This window comes from Corapipo altera, unplaced genomic scaffold, assembly GCF_003945725.1.
Source record: "Corapipo altera isolate COAL_440 unplaced genomic scaffold, ASM394572v1 23, whole genome shotgun sequence".
Lineage (NCBI taxonomy): Eukaryota > Metazoa > Chordata > Aves > Passeriformes > Pipridae > Corapipo > Corapipo altera.
In genome coordinates, this window is record NW_020884878.1 from 11,476,786 (window position 1) to 11,495,476 (window position 18,691).

Consider the following 18,691-nt stretch of genomic DNA (forward strand, 5'->3'; position numbering starts at 1 on the left):
CGGCGCTGAGCCCTGGGACATAGGGGGAGCAGGCGTTCCCGGGGCAGCAGGGGATGGGGATTCCCGGGGGCCCGGGGCGGTGTAGGACGCGCCGATGGAAGAGCAGGACGCGCCGATGGATGGGCGGGACGGGCGGTGCGTGTGGGCCTCCCGCCGCGCGGGGGCGCTCGTGGCCCGTGACCCGCCCGTCGGCCTCCCACCCGGCAGGGGGCGCCCCCGCGGGGGCGGGGGGGCGGTGGGCCGGGCGCGGATGGGCGGTGGCGCGAGGCGCCGTGATTGGGCGGTCGGGTCACGTGGGGCGGGGGCTGCGGGCCGGCTCAGTAAACATGGAGTCGATCTTCCACGAGCGGGTGAGTGCGGGACGGAACGGGGGCCGGGCGGGACCCGCTGCCCCCTCACGGCCGGGCTGGACACACCGCCCGCGGCTCTGTGTGAGTGAGGAGCTGCCGGGCTGGGCGCCGGGCAACCCCCTGTGCCCCCTGCCCGGCACCTTCCGGCGGCAGCGGCTCGTCCCCTCCGCTCCATGGGGACCCGCGGCCCTCCCGCGCGGCGCTGCCGGTGCCTGGGCCCGTTCCGGCTGGACCCTGCCGGCTCTGCGGTAAAGGGAATGTCGTTACTACAGATCAGAATGAGTCAGGGCTGAGCCCCATCGGCCTCTTTGGCGCGGGGACCGCCCTTCTGGGGGCTGTAGAAATGGACCTCAGGTGCGGGAAGGTGCGGGCTGCACTTGCTCGTGTTTCTTGAGGGAGAGCTCACATGGCTGAAAAATGAGTCTGAAGGTGAGCAGGGTTGTCTCTGTGCCCTCAGACTCATCTCTTCACCGAGCCTGGCTTGTCTGAGGTTGTGTAATGAGCAGGAAGAGGGAGAGCTGTTAAAGAAATCCTGATTCATATACTGTGCTTCTGTGTGCTGATGAACAGTACTTCCTGTTGTGGAGAAGAAATGCTTCTATGAACTGCTGTGATTTTTCCAGGTTCCCAAATATGAACTTCTTCTGTTTAAATGTTGTTCAAATATAATTGTCTTTTTTCATGTACTTTACCAGTGTCTCTTCAGCTTTATTGTGTTAATCTTAATACTAGTCCTGTTACATTGTTTTAATGTGTAATGGTTGGTTTACTTAGGAAATTAAGCAAGATAGCAGTATAACTTCCTTAAAAAAATAAAATTACTGTTCTGAAGTACATAGAAATTGAGGAGTGTTCTTTCAAACTTGGTTTGGGTTGCAAAATTTGGCAAGTGCTGTGGTGTTAAGCAGCTGCCGTTCAGAGGATAAGTGTTGGATTTCATCCATTATGGCCTCTGCTACAATGACCTTGAGTTTCAGTCTAGGTTTGAAAATAGTTTAAGGGGAGTGTACCCTTCTCTTATCTGTCCTTGCCTATCGCATAATGAAATCATAACTTTTATTAATGACTAAGTCGTTTTCTAGTTTAATAACAAAACTGCTGAAATTGAAGTGACAAAGCATAATACATTCAAAGTTACCAGGTGATGGTATTTTTTAGTTGCTACAGGTTTTGGGGAAGGGGAAGTGTACAGTCTTGGGTCTCCCACATGTGAAACCTAACTGCTCCCTGGTTAGTTACCCAGTGAAAAAGTTCCACCTGAATGCCTGTTTTAAATTGGAATACCTAATGTTTTTATCCTGTTATTCTATTAAAAATGTAACTGAATCTCTGCCTTTTTTTCTTAAGGGGTATTTTCACCCCCCCACCCCCCTGTTAACTGCTGTCAATATACTTTGAAGTGCTGCATATACAGGCACGTTTGAATCTGCACACCTCAGGTGTTTCCATCAAAAGGCATGAGAAACATGGTATTTATAAAGGAAATTTAACAAAATAAGGAAGTAAGCAATGTGTCACTTTTAAGACTGAAATGACAGTTGCAGAAAGTAGGATTTAAGGATGGTGCTTCAGGAGTCCCTATCTTAGAAGTTTGTCCTTTCCTTAATAAGATATAAGTGATTGAAAAGACTGAAGGCAGGGCAGCAGTTTGTATCAGGAGAGGTTTCAACGAGAGGATTTCAGGTTAGGGGAAGTGTAATGTTCTCTGCACAAAACAACAGAAGTTAATGTCTGTAAAAATCATATGATCAGTTTTCTGCATTTTGCACTTGATATGTCTAACATTTCCATATGAAAACTAAGGTTTATTATTTTTAAGATAAAACTGTACAAATACAGAAAAGTCCATTTAGTGAAATTAAGATGTAAGCCTGTAGTACAACTAATTTTTAGAGGTATTTTATTATGTCTAATGGAGAAACCTGTGATTGTTGAGCAGGTTCTGCTGTTACAGTTTGTCATATGACCAGCAGTAGGGATGTGGTCCCGAGGGACAGGAGCTGGTGTTCAGTCTTGAGTTTCCTGTTACAGGAGGGGTGGGAGCCAAGAGGAGGTTTCTGGATTCCATTGAAGCCTGGCTGTACAGCCAGTCTGGTTTTAATAACTCATTGCTCAATTAACTGATGAAGCCCTTGGAAGATTCTGTAATCTGGAATAAAGGGAAATTTCAAGGATTCTGCTTCAAGGGAGATCATGAGAATGTTCTACGTGGGATTTGTGTGAAGCTTTCATGGAAGTTTAAAGAATATTCCTTAGAGGCCTACTCTTGTATTCTTAGTTTCTATGTGTCTGGCATGAGGGAGGGGTGTTCTGTATTTTTGTTAAGGGGTTCTGGTTTTGTTTTTAATAGAGGGCATGGACATTAGAGTTCTTCATGTAAATAAAAGTGAAGACTGATTAAAGAGGAAAGCAGGATTTTAAAACTGATGCTACTTGTCTTTCACTTGGAGCTTAGTTATTTGTAAAAAGAGAAAGGTTGGTTTTGCATGGGAAACTCTAATTTGGTTGGTTTGTGTTGTTTTGGTTTTTTTTAACATGGCAGTAATTTATCTGCCTGTAGGAAAATAATGGAGCTTGACATGCATTCATTCAGATTAGATATTTTTTATTTTGTCCTACAAAATCATGACTGACACTTCTAATTGACTTACTGTAAATTTGTGTTGACATTCTAAAAATATTACATTACATTTCTGTTATCTGCAATGCACTGGATATGTAACAAAGTATCTAAAACATTTTTTATTTAAATGGTTTATCAACAAAATGTATTTTCATTGTTTAATATGCTGAATTTAAGAAGTTTTTTCTTGTCCCGTCATCATTGTCATCAGGATTCTAGAACTAGTGGAGCTTCTTTTACCTACTTCCTATATGTAAATTTCATATAGAAAATGAGCTTTACTGCTCCTCCAGCTCCAAATCACTTCCTCAGCAATAATGCAGGGAGCAGATTTCAACAGCCACACCTGTCAGGGAAGAAAAGTTAAAGAAGAATAAATGTCTGTTAACAGAAAACATTAGTTACTGAGAAGTAGAAATCTAAACTGTTTTGTTTTCATGTGGTGGTGATTTGGAAGAGGACAGAATCCATTGGTTGCAGAGTCCCTGTGTGATTCAGTTGGGTCACTGGCAATTTTTACGGTGTTTTCAAAAACATTTTTTACATGAAATTAAACTCCTTTGAGGAAAGTGTGCCTGTTCGGTTTTTGTTTGTTTGTTTTTTCCCATAAAGTTGATGGGAGGGTTGTATTCTATAGCTTGCAGTGCATACCTTCAAAGAATACATGGTATTCTGGGTGAGTGGGGAGGGCAGGAAGTTTGCCAGAATGAAATGGTTGAGTCATTTTACAGAGTTTATGTAAACCTGATTTTCTCTTTGTCTTTGGTATTTTTTTCTCTTCCAATATTAGCAAGAAGGCTCACTGTGTGCTCAACACTGTCTGAATAATTTGCTGCAAGGGGAATACTTTAGTCCTGTAGAGTTATCCTCTATTGCACAGCAGTTGGATGAGGAAGAAAGGATGAGAATGGCAGAGGGAGGAGTATCTAGTGAAGAATATAGAACATTTTTACAGGTAAAATCATCTTAATTTGGGGTTGCTTAATATTTGCCTGAAATGTAACATTGTTTAGCACAGACCTGCTGTTCTTGCTGACCTAGACAAGGGTAATTTTCTAGTGCTGAAAGCTCTTAAATTTATAGTCCTTTTCATTCATTCATCTTAGATTTGGCATTTTCAAATGTTATTAGCATAATAATTCTACAGAAAGCTACATTCATCTTACAAGTAGGAAGGTCAAAGATGGCAAGGAGGATCGGTGATTAGCCTTTTGTTTTTGTAATCCAGTGTCAGATAGGAACAGAAGTGCCCATGCCTGTCTGCCCTTTAAGCACTGACCATTTCTAATTTAAAGGTTTGAGTTTTAAATTAATATGCCTGTTTGGGGCATTGTAATCAGCCTTACAGACAAGGACATAACAAGTTGTTGCTTTAAGAATATACAATTACATTTATTTTCAAAACTCAATTATTTTTGGCCTTTTATGCTTACACCATTTTTCTCTTTTCTCCCTCCCAATCTCACACTGAGCAGCAGCCTTCTGTAAATATGGATGATAGTGGATTCTTCTCAATTCAAGTAAGCACAGCTCTCTTCTTACACAATTTTCTGTTTATGCCCTATATGTTCTCTCATTTAATTTAAATGGCAATGAGCTTTTTCATCTAGTTGCCAATTTATGGGCTTAATGGGATTAAGTGCTGGGCTTCCAAATCTTCAGAGTGTTTTCCATTAAGAGCAGTGACTTGCAGTTCTTCAGTTCATGGGCCCTTAAACACACAGAAGCATGGAACTGTGAAATGACACCTGCTGGCAATAAGCTTGATTTCTAAGCTGCTTCTTATGGGCACTTTAGGTGTAAACATTGGCTCCCATGGACAACAGGTGAAAAAGCAGAATTGAGATTGCTTTCTCAAAGCTCTTGACAGCGATTACGGGGTTATCACAGTGATCTGCAGAAAGCATCTGCATTCCAGTTTTTATAACTCACTCCAGATGCTTCAGAGCTGGTTTTATTATTTTTCTTGTTTGGTTGGGTTTTTTTAAGGGCCATAGTGGAAAAGTAATCAATAATAAATACTTTAACCAGAAAAACAACAAAAAAGGTTTTGAACACCAGACTGGGGCTTGTGTCTAGACTAGAGCTGTAGGCAATGATTTGCACCTTTGGCTGTCTCCCAAGCTTTCAGAGGCGTTTTTCCATGTTCCAGAATCCCTCAAGAGCCTGTCTTCCCTATGGTAAGACAGGGCTGTTTTTCTGTTCAGCGGAAAACCATTTAGTTTGGCTTTCCTTGTAGTCTTGATTGTGTTGCTTCAGTATAGAAGCTGAAAAAAATATGCTTCCTCATTCTACTTTTTTGTCCTGTCATGGATTTTCTCACTTGCTGCACAGTTGGCTTCCTGAAAGCAAGTTGAATTGTTAATTTAAATTTCTTAAAGCATTATTTCGTGTAGCCTTAAAGAGTTACTGTAAAAGACTTTGTGCTCAGTTCAGTGCCTGATTGATCCCGTGACAATCCAGTAGTACAGAATTTCCAATAGTTACTGTGGAGAAAGATTGAGTTTGTACTGGGGAGGGAGGGCAGAGCAGTGCATTGAGGGCAGAGGTGACAACTACTCAAATGTGTGTGGGAGGTGAAGTTACAGCTTTGTTTTTGATTTAACACATCTCAGTTAAATCCTAGTTTTGTTACTTCCCTTTAGATAAGGTGTAAGTGTTACGTTTGCATGCAAGTTCATGACAGCTGCATTTTGCATAATGTGATTCCTAGATCTCCTTGCTATTTTTTGAAATCTAAGTTTTACAAGAACAGTGTAGTTGTTTATGGTTGCATTGCTCAAATTTTGATGGTTTGACTCATGAAAAGTCTTATTTTTTGACAGGTTATAAGCAATGCCTTGAAAGTGTGGGGTTTAGAACTAATCCTCTTCAACAGCCCAGAGTATCAGAGACTTGGGATCGACCCTATGTAAGACTTCTTTAGCACCCTGCTTTCATTTTACTGAAAAAATACTCTTAATTTATGATTTAAATCCTTCTTTAAAATTACTATTTCAAACTCTGTTGCATTCTGATGTTTGTATTATCCCTTGGGGTTTTGTTTTATTTTTTTGGGGGGTACATATGAGTATCTGTCCTCTGTGCCTTCATGATGTCTTAGTATGTCTGATATCACAGGTATATGGAAATTTCAGTGATATTGACAACTTCCTAAATGTTATAAAAGCAGTATAAGTATTCTGTAATGTAGCATCAACAATTGTATTCCTGAAATTTTATTATATAAATTTGAATCATTGGTTGCAAAGAACTTAAACATTAACCTGTATTCTGATTTTAGAGTATTTAATTTTATTTGTACCTTTTGTTTTTCTTTTTACAGAAATGAAAAATCATTTATTTGTAATTATAAGGAACACTGGTTTACAGTTCGAAAGTTAGGAAAACAGGTGACATTGTCTTTTTTTATTTAAATATTGACTTCAGAATGGGTGTGGAAAAGTGGTTGCGAGTAGATCATGTGTTGGCCTTTTGCAAGCTTTAGCTGCAGTTTGCTTTAATAGTATGCCATATTAAAAAAAAAAATTGTTTGTTTTATCACAAAAATGCCAGGCAGCTCATTATAATTGTTAGCCTGGGGAAAGACCAGCAATTCCCGAGTGAACCTGTCCTTTAGGGAGATGCAGCTCTGGAAGAGTCTCTGTGATATTTAAGCTAGGTTGTTGGTTTTTTCTGTGTGAATAATAGCAGAAAAAATTATATGGGGTAGGAACAGGGAGTCTAGACAAGGATTAGGATCCTATAGAATGCAAACTTATTTTAATGAACTACATCATTGACAAGAGGTATAAAAAAAATTCAAAGTTCAAATGAATTAATATTTATAATTGCTAGTATTTAAGAGTATCCACTGGAATGAGGTTGGGGAAAGTAGAATCACAACTTTGTACTATTTTGGAAAACTTTATGAAATAATTGTATTCTAATCAGGAAATAGTTATTGAAGGTAAGGGATGGCCATGGTACATATGTATTATCTGGTACATATATAATAACTCATGTCCCTTGCAACATCAGTGCAGTGTCTTATTTCAGTGGCCAGTCACCCTTCTGGATCATACTTCATTAGCTTTTATGCAACATGAGCTGGTTTGTTTTTTTTCAGGTGGCTTTTTTCATAGAAAATGTTAATGGAAAACAGCCTTTAGATTCTGTAATAGTGAGGCAGGAGTCTGCCCATTTGGATAATTTTTGCAAGTGCTGGCTTCCTATGTTGTCATCCAGATTAAAAAAAAAAGAGAAAAATTACCTATGAATAAGCAAATTGAACTCTACTGGTCTGCTTTAGTTTAAAAGTATGGCTAATGCTTACAGCCAATTTGTGTTTATTTGATATCAAAAAAAAAAGGTCTCTTAAAATGATGGGAATGCTCCTTATTATATATACAACCATATTGGGTGGAATTTTATGAGAGAGCATTCTAACCTGAAACATCCTAAGTTGGAGGGGGGGGATGTGTTTTGCTTGTAACCACATGAAGACAACACTGGATAATGAGAAAAGATAGAGAAAATTGGTTGACTTGGATTTATTTAACCTGCTTCTCTTCTGTTATAGTTAAAGCAAAATTAGTTTACCAAAACTTTCTCCTCCATATTCCCTTTTAAAAGTTTCTGTAGTCTGTGCATTGTATTTTTTACATAACTTTTTATTCCCCAGTTCTCCTACACTGTTGGTCTTCTTACTCCTTCCTAGTGGCAAAGAGTGGTTTTGGCTAATTAAGTATTGCCAGGCAGAGTGGTAGATAGTCACTTATAGTATGAGTCTGGCTGCAGGTGTGTGACTGCATATGTGGAAGTTTGGTTAGATCAATCCATTTTTTGTGAGAATGAAGATGGAATTCCCTTTCTACTATCTGAAATGGTGCTTCCTGGTTAAAATTAGATAATATTGAATGAGTAAGGTATTAAAAAAGATTCTTCGGTTTCATTGCAATATATGTGAGGGTTTAAGGGTAGAATATTTTATGGCCCATGTTGAATATATTTTCTGTCTAGAAGTTTTATATAATATTGTTTCTCTCTTGAAGTATTATAAATTATTAGTTATCTTCTTCAGGAAACTAGAAATGATCTGTGTACATTTATATCAAGTGTCCCCTGTTGTAATACAGTGCAATACTGTCAGCATATTAAATCTGAGTTAATTGTTCTTAATTTTTAAATTTAAAAATAATCTCAGAGGTAAACAATAGTTTCCAGCATCACCAGCTATTAAAGGCAGAATGTTTAATGAAAGTATTTAATGGAAATAATTTAACATATATTTACTGTAACTATTAACTGTTAATTTCCTAACACACAGCATTATGAAGGGTTTCTTACTTCATTAGTCTCAGCTTTAAAAGTAGGATTAAACAGAATTTTACAGTGATGTCTGAAATAAATCAAAATACAGTGGTAGAAGAATTATCTGTTTTAATCTGTTTGCCTGGTACCAGTATTCAGTAATGGGAGAGAGCATGCAGTAATTTCCACTTTTCAGATCTCCTGTTAGCTGAAGAGTATTTGAAGATAACCTTTAGCAGTATAGGTATTGTGCTTCAAAAGAATTTTATTTGATAATTTATGTTACTAGATTTATTTGGATATTCCATCATAGAAAATTACCACAATGTACAGAAATGAATTATTGAGTAATCTTTATGCTAATTTGTTTTCTCAACCTCTTCTTCCTTTAATTACAGTGGTTTAACTTGAACTCTCTCTTGATGGGTCCAGAACTAATATCAGACACATATCTTGCACTTTTCTTGGCTCAATTACAACAGGAAGGTAATAGAAACTTGCAGATGTTAAATGTCATTAATTAAAAGTAGGTAATAATTATTATTTCTTAGAACTTACATATTCAGTCAACTACCCTTAGTTTTATGATTGAAATAGTGAAATAACCCAAGTCTTTATAATGAAAGATAGAGTAATAGGTTGTAATAAATGGCACATCATTGTGTTCCATGTAGTGTGCATTTTAGAGTGTTTATATCTGCACCTTAATGCCATGGACTTATGATTTCTTTTTGTCAGGTTATTCCATATTTGTAGTAAAAGGAGACCTGCCAGACTGTGAGGCTGATCAGCTACTGCAGATGATTCGGGTACAGCAGATGCAGAGACCAAAACTAATTGGAGAAGAGGCAGCACAGTCAAGAGATCAGAGGTAAGGTAAATAGAGATTTCATTTTAATAATGTTCAGTATGATTGGTTTCCATGATTAATGCCACATGGAGACAACCCCCTTGAGTAATTAGAAGTACCTTTAGTGCAACGTTTACTGCTTTTACACACAGTAAAAGCAATTTGGTAGACAACAAGTGGTTTATTTTTAAATTGTGTATTTTTAAGTGGGTAAAAACTGCCTTAATAAGATTGAGTTTTTCCATGTGCATAAGCATATTATAGTGCAAATTTTTAACTTTGTGATTAAAATGGGTTAGCAAATCCTACCAAACTAAGGTAAATAGTAATTAACCTGTAGTTAAGACTAGCTTGTGCATTCTGTCATAAGTAGAAAACAACAAGAAACCCAAATGTGAATTTCACATCATATAAATCATACACCATTTTCTTTTGGAATAATTTTATCCCAGTGTTGTGGTGCTACTCAGTTTTGATGCATTTTGCTAATATAAAACATCCTTGAAAATGTATAAAGTACTACTTCTGCAATAATTTTATTAAATTTTCATAGTGAATAAATTGCAATCTGATAAAAAGAGTTAAGGCTTTTCAGAGGAATTCATTATTATTTCTTCCCCTTTGTAAAGTTAAACAGGTGTTGTAAATTGATGGAATAATTGGCAGCAATGTGGAAAGTGTGTACAGTTTACAGAGGATCTTTTGCTTTAGCATGGTCTTCAAAGCTTCCTGAGAAGGAGGCCACATACTCTATTTTCTGCTGGTGTAACTGTTTAAATAGCAGTAGGTTTGAATAGCATGTATTATAGCTTTTTGTAGGATTATGATTTCTGAAGCTTTTCCTGTCTAACAGTTTCTTGTCAACATGTGCATGGCTTTAGAGTTGCGGTGTGCTGCGAATGTTTAAGGTTGCTTTACAACTGCTTGCAGCTCTTTTGTGCTTTTTTATGTAGAAAGTAAAATACCTGTTTATGTAACAGACTTTCACAATAGAAACGTTTTTTCTGAAGTTAAAAAACCCTAGAGTTAAATTGGCAGAAAATAGTAATTTTAAAACTCACTCTAAAATATAACTTCTGTCTGAATTTTGCTATAAACATGTGAATTTCACAGGCTACCCAGAAGTGATGGGGACCAAGCAATAGAAGTTAACCATCCTTTTGATGGAACAGGCATGTTAGATGAAGATGAAGAGAATTTTCAGAGAGCCCTGGCTCTAAGTAGGCAGGAAATTGATATGGAGGATGAAGAAGCTGATCTTCGCAGAGCCATTCAGCTCAGCATGCAAGGTGCAGTGTCCATCTAAATTTCTCTGCTACTGTTTGTGTTGCTTATGCTTTAGGCAGCTACTGGAATCAGTTTGTCAAGCACTTTCCAGCATGCATCAAGCTCTCTGGAAAGATTGGCTTTGAGGCATGGAAGGATGATCCAGAATTTCCTGTAGCTTTGTTCTGCTTTTTGAAAAGTTATAACTTTCACGTTCCATTGATCATTAGGAAGGAAGAACAAATTGGCTAAGGGTGGCAGGAGGGAAGGCAATCAGTCCTAAGGTGAGGAGGAGAGATAGTATCAAGGGAAGTTAGTCTAGGTGCTTAGTTCTCCAACAAGTTTCTTTCTTCCTCTCAAGTCTGAAGACATATTCTTAAGCTGTATGTCATTTGCTAACTTCATTTTACTGTAATGAGTAGGATGTGGCATGTTCTGGTTTTAGGTAGTCGTCGAAGTGAGCTCTCGGGCTCGTTACCGCAGAATGTTCCTCAGGCGTCTCACAGCAGTCAGACAGAATCCCTTTCTTCAGAGGAACTGCGAAGGAGAAGACAAGCGTATTTTGAAAAGTAAAGTAGTTGTTAGAAAACTGCATGTGGAAGTACATGTCGTATTTTTCAGTGCTTTTGGGGTGTGGATGGATTTCTTACCGAGGTCCAGCTTGACTTTTCTCTCTTAACACGATTTCTTAACAGTACCTAAATTTTACTATTCTCAGGTGGTTCCAGTGAAGAAACCTGTAAATAAGAGGGGGTTTGTTACTGCAACAGCAGTCTTGTGAAGAAAGAAAATACACATGCTATAGAAGTATTTTAAATGAAATCCTATAAATTTCTGTAATTATCCTCCTGACAAAAAATACTACTTCTTTAAGACTGCTTCTGATAGTGATGCTTCTCACGTGCATCATGTGAAAGCATTGTAGATATTTTATGTTGCTGTTCTGGTGTACTTTCTTAATACATAGTGGTGTTATTGTCGTAGCTTTTCCTTATCTCTGTCTTCTAGTGATGGAAGAAATAAAAACCAGGGAGAAATACTATGGATGGGAGGAGTTAGACTTCGCGTGGTAGGATAAGAATGCAGAACTTCCCAATGGTGGGAAAATAGTAATGTGGCTTGGGCTATAATATTGTGAAGATAGGTGTCTGAAGGTTAGCAGGGTGAAATGATGGAAGAGATTTTAAGTACAGAGATTTTATTGTACCAAGCAGCTTCTACCTCTGTTTCTTGGCCTTCCTTACAATGAAATGAACTCGACTCAGGTGTCATACTGGTGTTAATCTTAGTCTCTTACAAATTTATGACACTTTCAGACAGCAACAACAGCTACAGCAGCAAGATCAGACGCCAAACCTACATGATAAGGCAACTCTTAGCTCAAGCACTCAAGAAGCTGACCCAGGTATTGTTTTTTACAGTTACATCCAACACTGAAATATTCGTCTTTTTCCCCTTTGTGTTGTGCTGTTTCCTAACCTTCCTTGTCTGCCAACTTCTCACTCCAGCAGCCATTCAGACTGTCACAGCCATTACTTTTTTGGCAGTGAAGGAAAGGATCACTTTCCTGGAAAGCCTGTTCCTCTTTGAATCTCAATATCCTGTTTCAAAGTGAAGAGCATTGCTATTAGATCACTTGAGTTCTCGCTTTGCTTTTTGTTGTTTTGTTTGTCTTCAGCATTACAAATTGGAATCTTTGACAGGATTTGTGCCAATTATTTGTTTCCTAAATTACTTTTAAAGTTGTATGACCACTTGGGTTAATATCTGACAAAATTACTGGAACCAGTTTTCAGTAGAACATAAATGTAGACCTTACCAGTATTAGGTATTGGTGATCCAAAATTGATGTGTATTATGTGTTACAAACAGACTGTTGTTAGTGGAAAACTAAGTTCACAATGTTCAATGATTTTAAAAACAAAACCAATTTTGTGGGTGAGGTGGAAAAAGGTGGATGTGGACAAAAGGAACAACAAAAGTATTTAACTACAGTTAAGAACTAGCTCTGTGAATTTATTACAGCTTATACACATTTATTGTTTTTAGGAGGTGATATGAGTGAAGAAGACATGCTTCAAGCAGCCATGAATATGTCTCTGGAATCTGTTAAAAACCACTTGAATTCAGAAGAGGAGAAATGACATAATTTTTTTCCCCTCTTATTGTCAAAACGCTAAGTCTCCATTAAAATTCTACCGTGTGAATGTTGCACAAGCAGGGTTCATTTCAGAGTTCTGGAAGCAGGAATGAAAGGGGGGCTGATGGAGGTCAGAATTTAGAGGGAATCTGCAAATACGAAAAAGATCACACTAATTTAGAAAACTGTAGCACTCTTACTACAAAACATCTGCTCAAAAAAGTAGTAGTGTTAAAATTACTGAACTATTCACATGAACAAAGTCAGATGAGTGTAGCATCTGTAACTTACATATAAAAAGCAAGTTTAAATTGTTTTGAAGAATTCTGTATAAGATATAAATGGTGCCAAAACCAGCATCTACTGATTTCCTTCAGTACTAATGGAAAAAGAGATACAAGTAATAAGTTGTGCTCATAAATTATTATGTTCCTTTTAATAAATCGCTCTAAAATGGGGAAAATAATTAAGTTCTGTTAATCTTAAATTTATTTTGTGAGCTCTGAGTTGATTAGAGCAGAGTGCTGATAAGGCCAAGATGATGGGTTCGATCCCTGTATGGGCCATTCACTTTAGGAGGTGGATTTGACGATCCTTGTGGGTCCCTTCCAACTCAGAATATTCTGTGATTCTGAGTGACTTAACATCAACTTTTTGATCCTGCTGTCCACTTTTGAAATTACTCATTCTGCAGGAGAAACAAGAATCCATAGATTTCATACTTACAGTTCAAGATAAAATCTTTAGTGGATTCTTGAGTATAATGTTACTCATGAATCTTTCAGTGATTTCTCACTTCCTAGCACTTTGTGGTTTTACTTTTAATTCCAATTGTAAAATTTTAGATCCATGTTTAACATTTTGGTTTTTGGCAGGTAATTTGCCTTATTTGGTTTGATGAAGTTTTTTATAAATTTTTGTTTGTTATGTTCTTTCTTGTGGAGCCACTGTCTTTACTACAAAAGTAGGATACAATCAATTGGGTTGAACAGGTTTTCTTTTCTGCCTCTTCCAGAGTCTTTTTTTTTCACCTTTTCAAGCTCAAACCTTCATTTCAGCCTTTCAGTATGAAAGAACTGTAACTGAATCTAGGAGAAAGGAGGAGGGGATATAGGTGCCATAAAGTCAGTGCCACACACAAGGTGCATTCCTGCAATCTGAAATGACCCCTGTGCAAGTAGCTCTTTTAAGAATGAATATTTATGCCTGTGTGGATGTTCTTTCTGAAATGCTTTTTATGAGTGTCTGTCAGAATGTTGCAGTTTTTTCAGGAATGGCCTTTATTCACGCACCTTACAAATTTTTATCATGCTGTTTCTGATCCTGAGAAAAATTGGGGAGCAAAGTATGTGAGATAGCTTATGCTATTGGTTGTAAGACATTTGTTTTGATATCCAGGATGAATGTGTAAAAGGGTGACCAAACCTGGCTTGGAACTTCAGTGCAACGAAAGAGATATGTTTCATTTTCCTAAATGGTGCTTGAAATACAAATTCTGTTTACATATAAATTATATGGAAATATGTTGTAGATAGAGTATATAAGCTGTAGTCCAATTAAAGCATTAACAGTTACCACAGGCATTCTAAGAATCTTTCAAAGATAACCCCAAATTTCTTTATCAAAATATTCTTAAGTTACATCATTGCACAAAAGTAACAATTAAAATTAGTATGGAATGAATAGTAGCTAGATGGAAATATACATTCAGCATCAAGTAGTACTGTACATGAAAGGGCTCTTACCTCTCAGTAAAGATTTGTTTACAGCAATGGTTTCCTGATAGCTTAGGATATTATTATATTATACATAACTGGGCTAAATTCTGTTTTCCTTACGTATGTGCTGAATTTTCACCAATGTCACCAGAATCAGGTATGTGTAAGACAATATGGATTTTGACATGAGACTTCTAAAAAAACTGATTTTTGTATTTTTTAAATAATTCTGTCATACGCATTATAATTATTTGTAATGTCTCAAATTAATATAGTTAAACAATGGCTTTAAAAGTCCATGTATGCATATGCCATTTTGAAATGCTGTATTTTTCAGGATATACTTTTCTGCTTTCAGTTTAAAATTTCTATTAAACAGAAAGCAGGAAAGGTATCTCTAAAGCACTGAATTATTTCTTTGCTTATCTGTAAATTAATTGCAGCTTTAATTTCCCTTTTTTTGTTGTGCCATAAACTGATTCTGAAATAAGACTGATTTTTATGAATAGGTATAGACTTGCAATCTGATGCCAATACTTGGACCTTGGACATTTTATCCTCTATTATAAGAATATAATAAAAATGTAACATTTCTATAACTCTAGCAGCCCTAGATTGAAAAAAATATCTAAGCCCCTTGAATGGCATTAACTGTAACCAGGCCGAATACATGTTTTTATAATCACTGAAACATGGAGGTTTGCCTTTGAACTTTAATGTCACATTGTAAGTCACTTCATCACCCAAATCTTTTAATATGGAAGGAATATAAAATAACGATGCCTGAAAAGCGCAACTGAGAGAGTCATTACAGGGCTAATGACATTCCTTTCTGTGTAGAAACATGGTCATTCAACAAAAACCAGTTTGATTTTCAGCAGAATGTCAAGTTTAATGATGAAGGCATATCTGTCTAGTCGGGCAGTTGAGAGAGCAGTTTAAGATCATCTGTTAATTCTGAGTCCTGTCGCTGGAAGGGACCTGCAAGAGACCAACCATTAACTCAGCACTGCCAAGTCCACCACTAAACTTAATGTCCCTGAGCACCACTTCCACACCTCTTTTAAAAAGCCCCAGGAATGGGGGCTGAACCACTTACTTGTGCAGCCTGTTCCAGTGCTGGACAACCCTTTCAGTGAAGAAATATTTCCTGATACCTGAACTAAACCTCCACTGGTGCAACTTGAGGCTGTTTCCTCTTATCTTGTCACTTGTTACCTGGGAGCTTGACACCCATCTCACTACAGCCTTCTTCCAGGAGTTGTAGAGAGTGACAAGATCTCCTCTGTGCCTCTCCATTGCACCCAAGGAAAAGAATAGTAGTAATTACTGACAGTACATATTTTATAACTCAGGCCTCAACTTCACCTGCCAAGAAGCGGTCAATAAAAGTGATGTCATTTTTTGGTGTGCATTCTTTCAATGATAAACAGTTCTCAGTGTGGCTTAACTATGCTTATAATATGTTTACTAATTTAGAGCCTACTCCCAGTGTTACCTTCTCTGTCATGCTGAAGGGTTGGGGTTTTTTTCCCATGTTACAGCTTTAGGCCAAAGTCCATTCTAAGGGAACAGACATAGATTTTTAGATTTCATTCATCCAACAGTTTTACTGTTTTGTAGTAAAGGGTCCATGTGACATAATTTATGGTTTGCTGACAGCATAAATCAAAGGGGCAGGGGGAATGAGACATACTTACAATTAAATATGTTCCAGAATTAGTTCTGTAAGTGTAATTCTGTAAACTGCTTTCACGGTCTTATGAGAGCAGGAGGAAAAAGAGTTGTAATGCAGTCATGCTTGCATGCAATTCTTGTTAGGCACAGCAGGTATAAATATGAGGTGCTTAAATGCTTACATTTTTGTAGACTTAAAACTAATCTCATATCAGACTGGCTTACTCCAACATTTGGGCTCCCAGTGCCCTTCAAAGAACTTGAGCGAGTTTAAATTTAATTTTCAGCCAAGGTACACATCTATGATGTGTTTTAATGTTGGGCTATTGTTTCTATTACAGACTTAAAAAGTGGTAGGGGGGCTAAAATGGCTTCTGCAGGTGTCTAGTAAACAATTCTGTTTCTGTATCTCAGACAAATACTATCATTTGCAAGCTGCTTTATTTTATTACAAAACTGAAAGGCTTTTAAAAATGAACAAGAACATGACACAGTTTTAAAACATCTGTGAAATTTTTTAAAATTAATTACTCTTTCAGATAATGATGAAAACATACAAATGGTGTCCTTTGTACTGAAAAACCCAGTACAGGTGGATGGGATAGGAGAACTCTAGAACTCAGACTTATACAGAAATAGTATTGTGCAATTCATGTTACCAGCATGTCACTTTTAAGGGAATCAAAGTAAGAATCCAAGGAAAAGAAAAATTGATGTAGAAACTTTCTTCAAGGGCTTAGACAGAAAATTATGTTGCTCACTTAATAAGCCATTACTGTCTTGCATAAAACAAATTTAACTCCTGGTAAATCTTGATAGTTACTCACAAATCGTTACCCCAAAAAAAAGAGGAAACAAAGTCTAATCAGTAATACATATATACCTATTCCCTCCCCACACAGAATCAGTTGTTCAAGTGAGAATAATACTCAATACATTCAAAGTTGCTAGATCCAAATATTTAGTTCTTCAGTTTCAAGGTGGTTGTAGCTTTGTGTTATATCCAGGTTTTCATCTTAAAAGCATGAGCTGTTTTGCAATAAACCTTTTTAACCTGTATACACACATTTTGCCTTATTTGCATTTCAGACATGGAGGGAATGCTGTAATATTTAACCTGCCATAGTCATCTTCCCCAATCACTGTTCTTCAGAAAGTTAGTACATGTGACTTTTCAACTGCTTTTACCAAATCAAAATACTTTCACTTTATTTCCTTTGTTAAGAAAAGCAAATAATTGTAACTACACTTTGCTTTTAATCCCCCCCATCCTCAGTATAGCCACTGTGGGAATTCAGGAGGGGACTTATAAAAGAGTTTGAACAGAAAGGGATGTAATATTTAAATGCCACTGTGCAAAAAAAAAAAAAAAAGAGAAAAACCTTGATACTGTCTTTAAAGCATGCAAGCATTGATAAAATTTTATTTTTTGCTACATGAAACCCCCTGTGTACAAATCAGTGTAGAGGATTTTGTAAGGAATTTTTTTTTCATCTCTTGCCTAATAGTTGTGTATTTTAGAAATCTTATTTCAGTAATAGTTTTGGGTTTTTTTGGTCAAGACTGTTTTCAGTATCATGTCCTTGGCTCTGGACTCCTGTATAATTTTTGTCTATTTGTGTATATAACGCATAGAATACTGAAAAGATTAAAAAGGGAAAGCGGAAATGCTTTGTCATTGTTTTGGAAAATGGCAGCGCTGTTCGATATTTTGAAAATGCTCTCCAAATAGGCATGAATATATATGGTTGTATTTGATATCACTTTTTTAAATAAATACGATTATAGCTTCTAATGTTTCTCACTTGACCGATGTATTTGAATACTTGCTTTCCCTTATACGCTGATTGGGCACAGGATCATCAAACATTGAAATTTCATCTCAGGTATCAGTGGACTTTGCACCAGATGTGTGTGTGCACATCAGCAGTGAGGTAGTTTTCTGTTGCCCATAACTGACATTTCATCATCTCTGATGTCTTTGCATCTGTTGATACTCTCAAATTTACATAAAGACACTCCTGTTAGGGAAGAAAGTTGGTGCCCATTATAGTTACATCTTTAAAACTTATATGCTTTCTGATTTTAAAGTAAGCTACTGTTTCCTGGTTTGATGATGCCAGAGTACACGTTCTTTTTGTGACACAAATACACTGGTTTTGTAGCTTAGTCAACCCACAGAGTACACTGGATTGTTTCTGTGCACCCTTATCAAAAGTGGATGAAGTCGGCTAAAAAAATTAGTTGTGATGCTAAATAGTCCATTTCTAATTTTTCAAGAGCAGTAATTAAAAAGAGTGGGACAAAAAGCCCTGTGTGCTACTTTATTGTCTGCTTGCCGTACTTGGTACTTAATTGTAAAATTAACCACAGTAAAAGATATTTTTATCATCCTTAAGTATTTTAAAAGCCTGAAGGACATCCTTCAGAGTCGGACACTGATTTGTTATTGGCATAGGGCCCAAGTCCGTCCCGAGGCGGGTTCGCGTTAATCACGCGAATTGGCTGTCACCAATCTCGTTAATCGCGACAGGCCGCCATCCACCGCCCCCGGCCCCTCCCGCCGCTCCGCCATTGTCCCGGCATCCTCCGCCGCCGCTTACGCCATATCCGCCCCCGCGGGGGCGCTCTAGCCCGAGCCGTCGCTCTCTATGGTGTTTAGGAGGGGTGTCATGGCGGCCGTTGAGGTGGCAGCGGCCGAAGCTGCCGGCAGGAGCCGCTGAGCCGCGACGGGACGGGACGGGACGGGACGGGACGGGACGGGACGGGACGGGA

General features: G+C 37.8%; 1 protein-coding gene and 1 long non-coding RNA gene across 4 annotated transcripts; one reads left to right on the forward strand and one right to left on the reverse strand.

The window, feature by feature from the left end:
- The first annotated feature begins 232 nt into the window (after positions 1-232).
- ATXN3 (ataxin 3) lies at positions 233-12,717 on the forward strand. Of its 3 annotated transcripts, none has more exons than XM_027637709.1 (11): positions 233-350; positions 3,764-3,928; positions 4,449-4,493; positions 5,799-5,884; positions 6,299-6,365; positions 8,664-8,751; positions 9,004-9,136; positions 10,229-10,404; positions 10,827-10,950; positions 11,698-11,786; positions 12,431-12,717. In XM_027637709.1, the coding sequence occupies exons 1-11, from the start codon at positions 327-329 to the stop codon at positions 12,523-12,525; spliced, it is 1,092 nt and encodes a 363-aa protein (XP_027493510.1). In that variant the 5' UTR covers positions 233-326; the 3' UTR covers positions 12,526-12,717. The 3 variants fall into 3 exon arrangements, with proteins under 3 accessions (XP_027493510.1, XP_027493511.1, XP_027493512.1); XM_027637710.1 differs by lacking the exon at positions 233-350 and adding an exon at positions 585-779 and having other exon boundaries at positions 12,431-12,595; XM_027637711.1 differs by lacking the exon at positions 233-350 and adding an exon at positions 589-704 and having other exon boundaries at positions 12,431-12,595.
- Positions 12,718-17,398: 4,681 nt separating this feature from the next.
- Positions 17,399-18,652, reverse strand: LOC113944516. Its single transcript, XR_003526715.1, has 2 exons — positions 18,520-18,652; positions 17,399-17,937 (listed from the first exon to the last, which is right to left on the reverse strand). It is a non-coding gene; the product is annotated as an uncharacterized LOC113944516 (long non-coding RNA).
- Between the last annotated feature and the right edge of the window lie 39 nt (positions 18,653-18,691).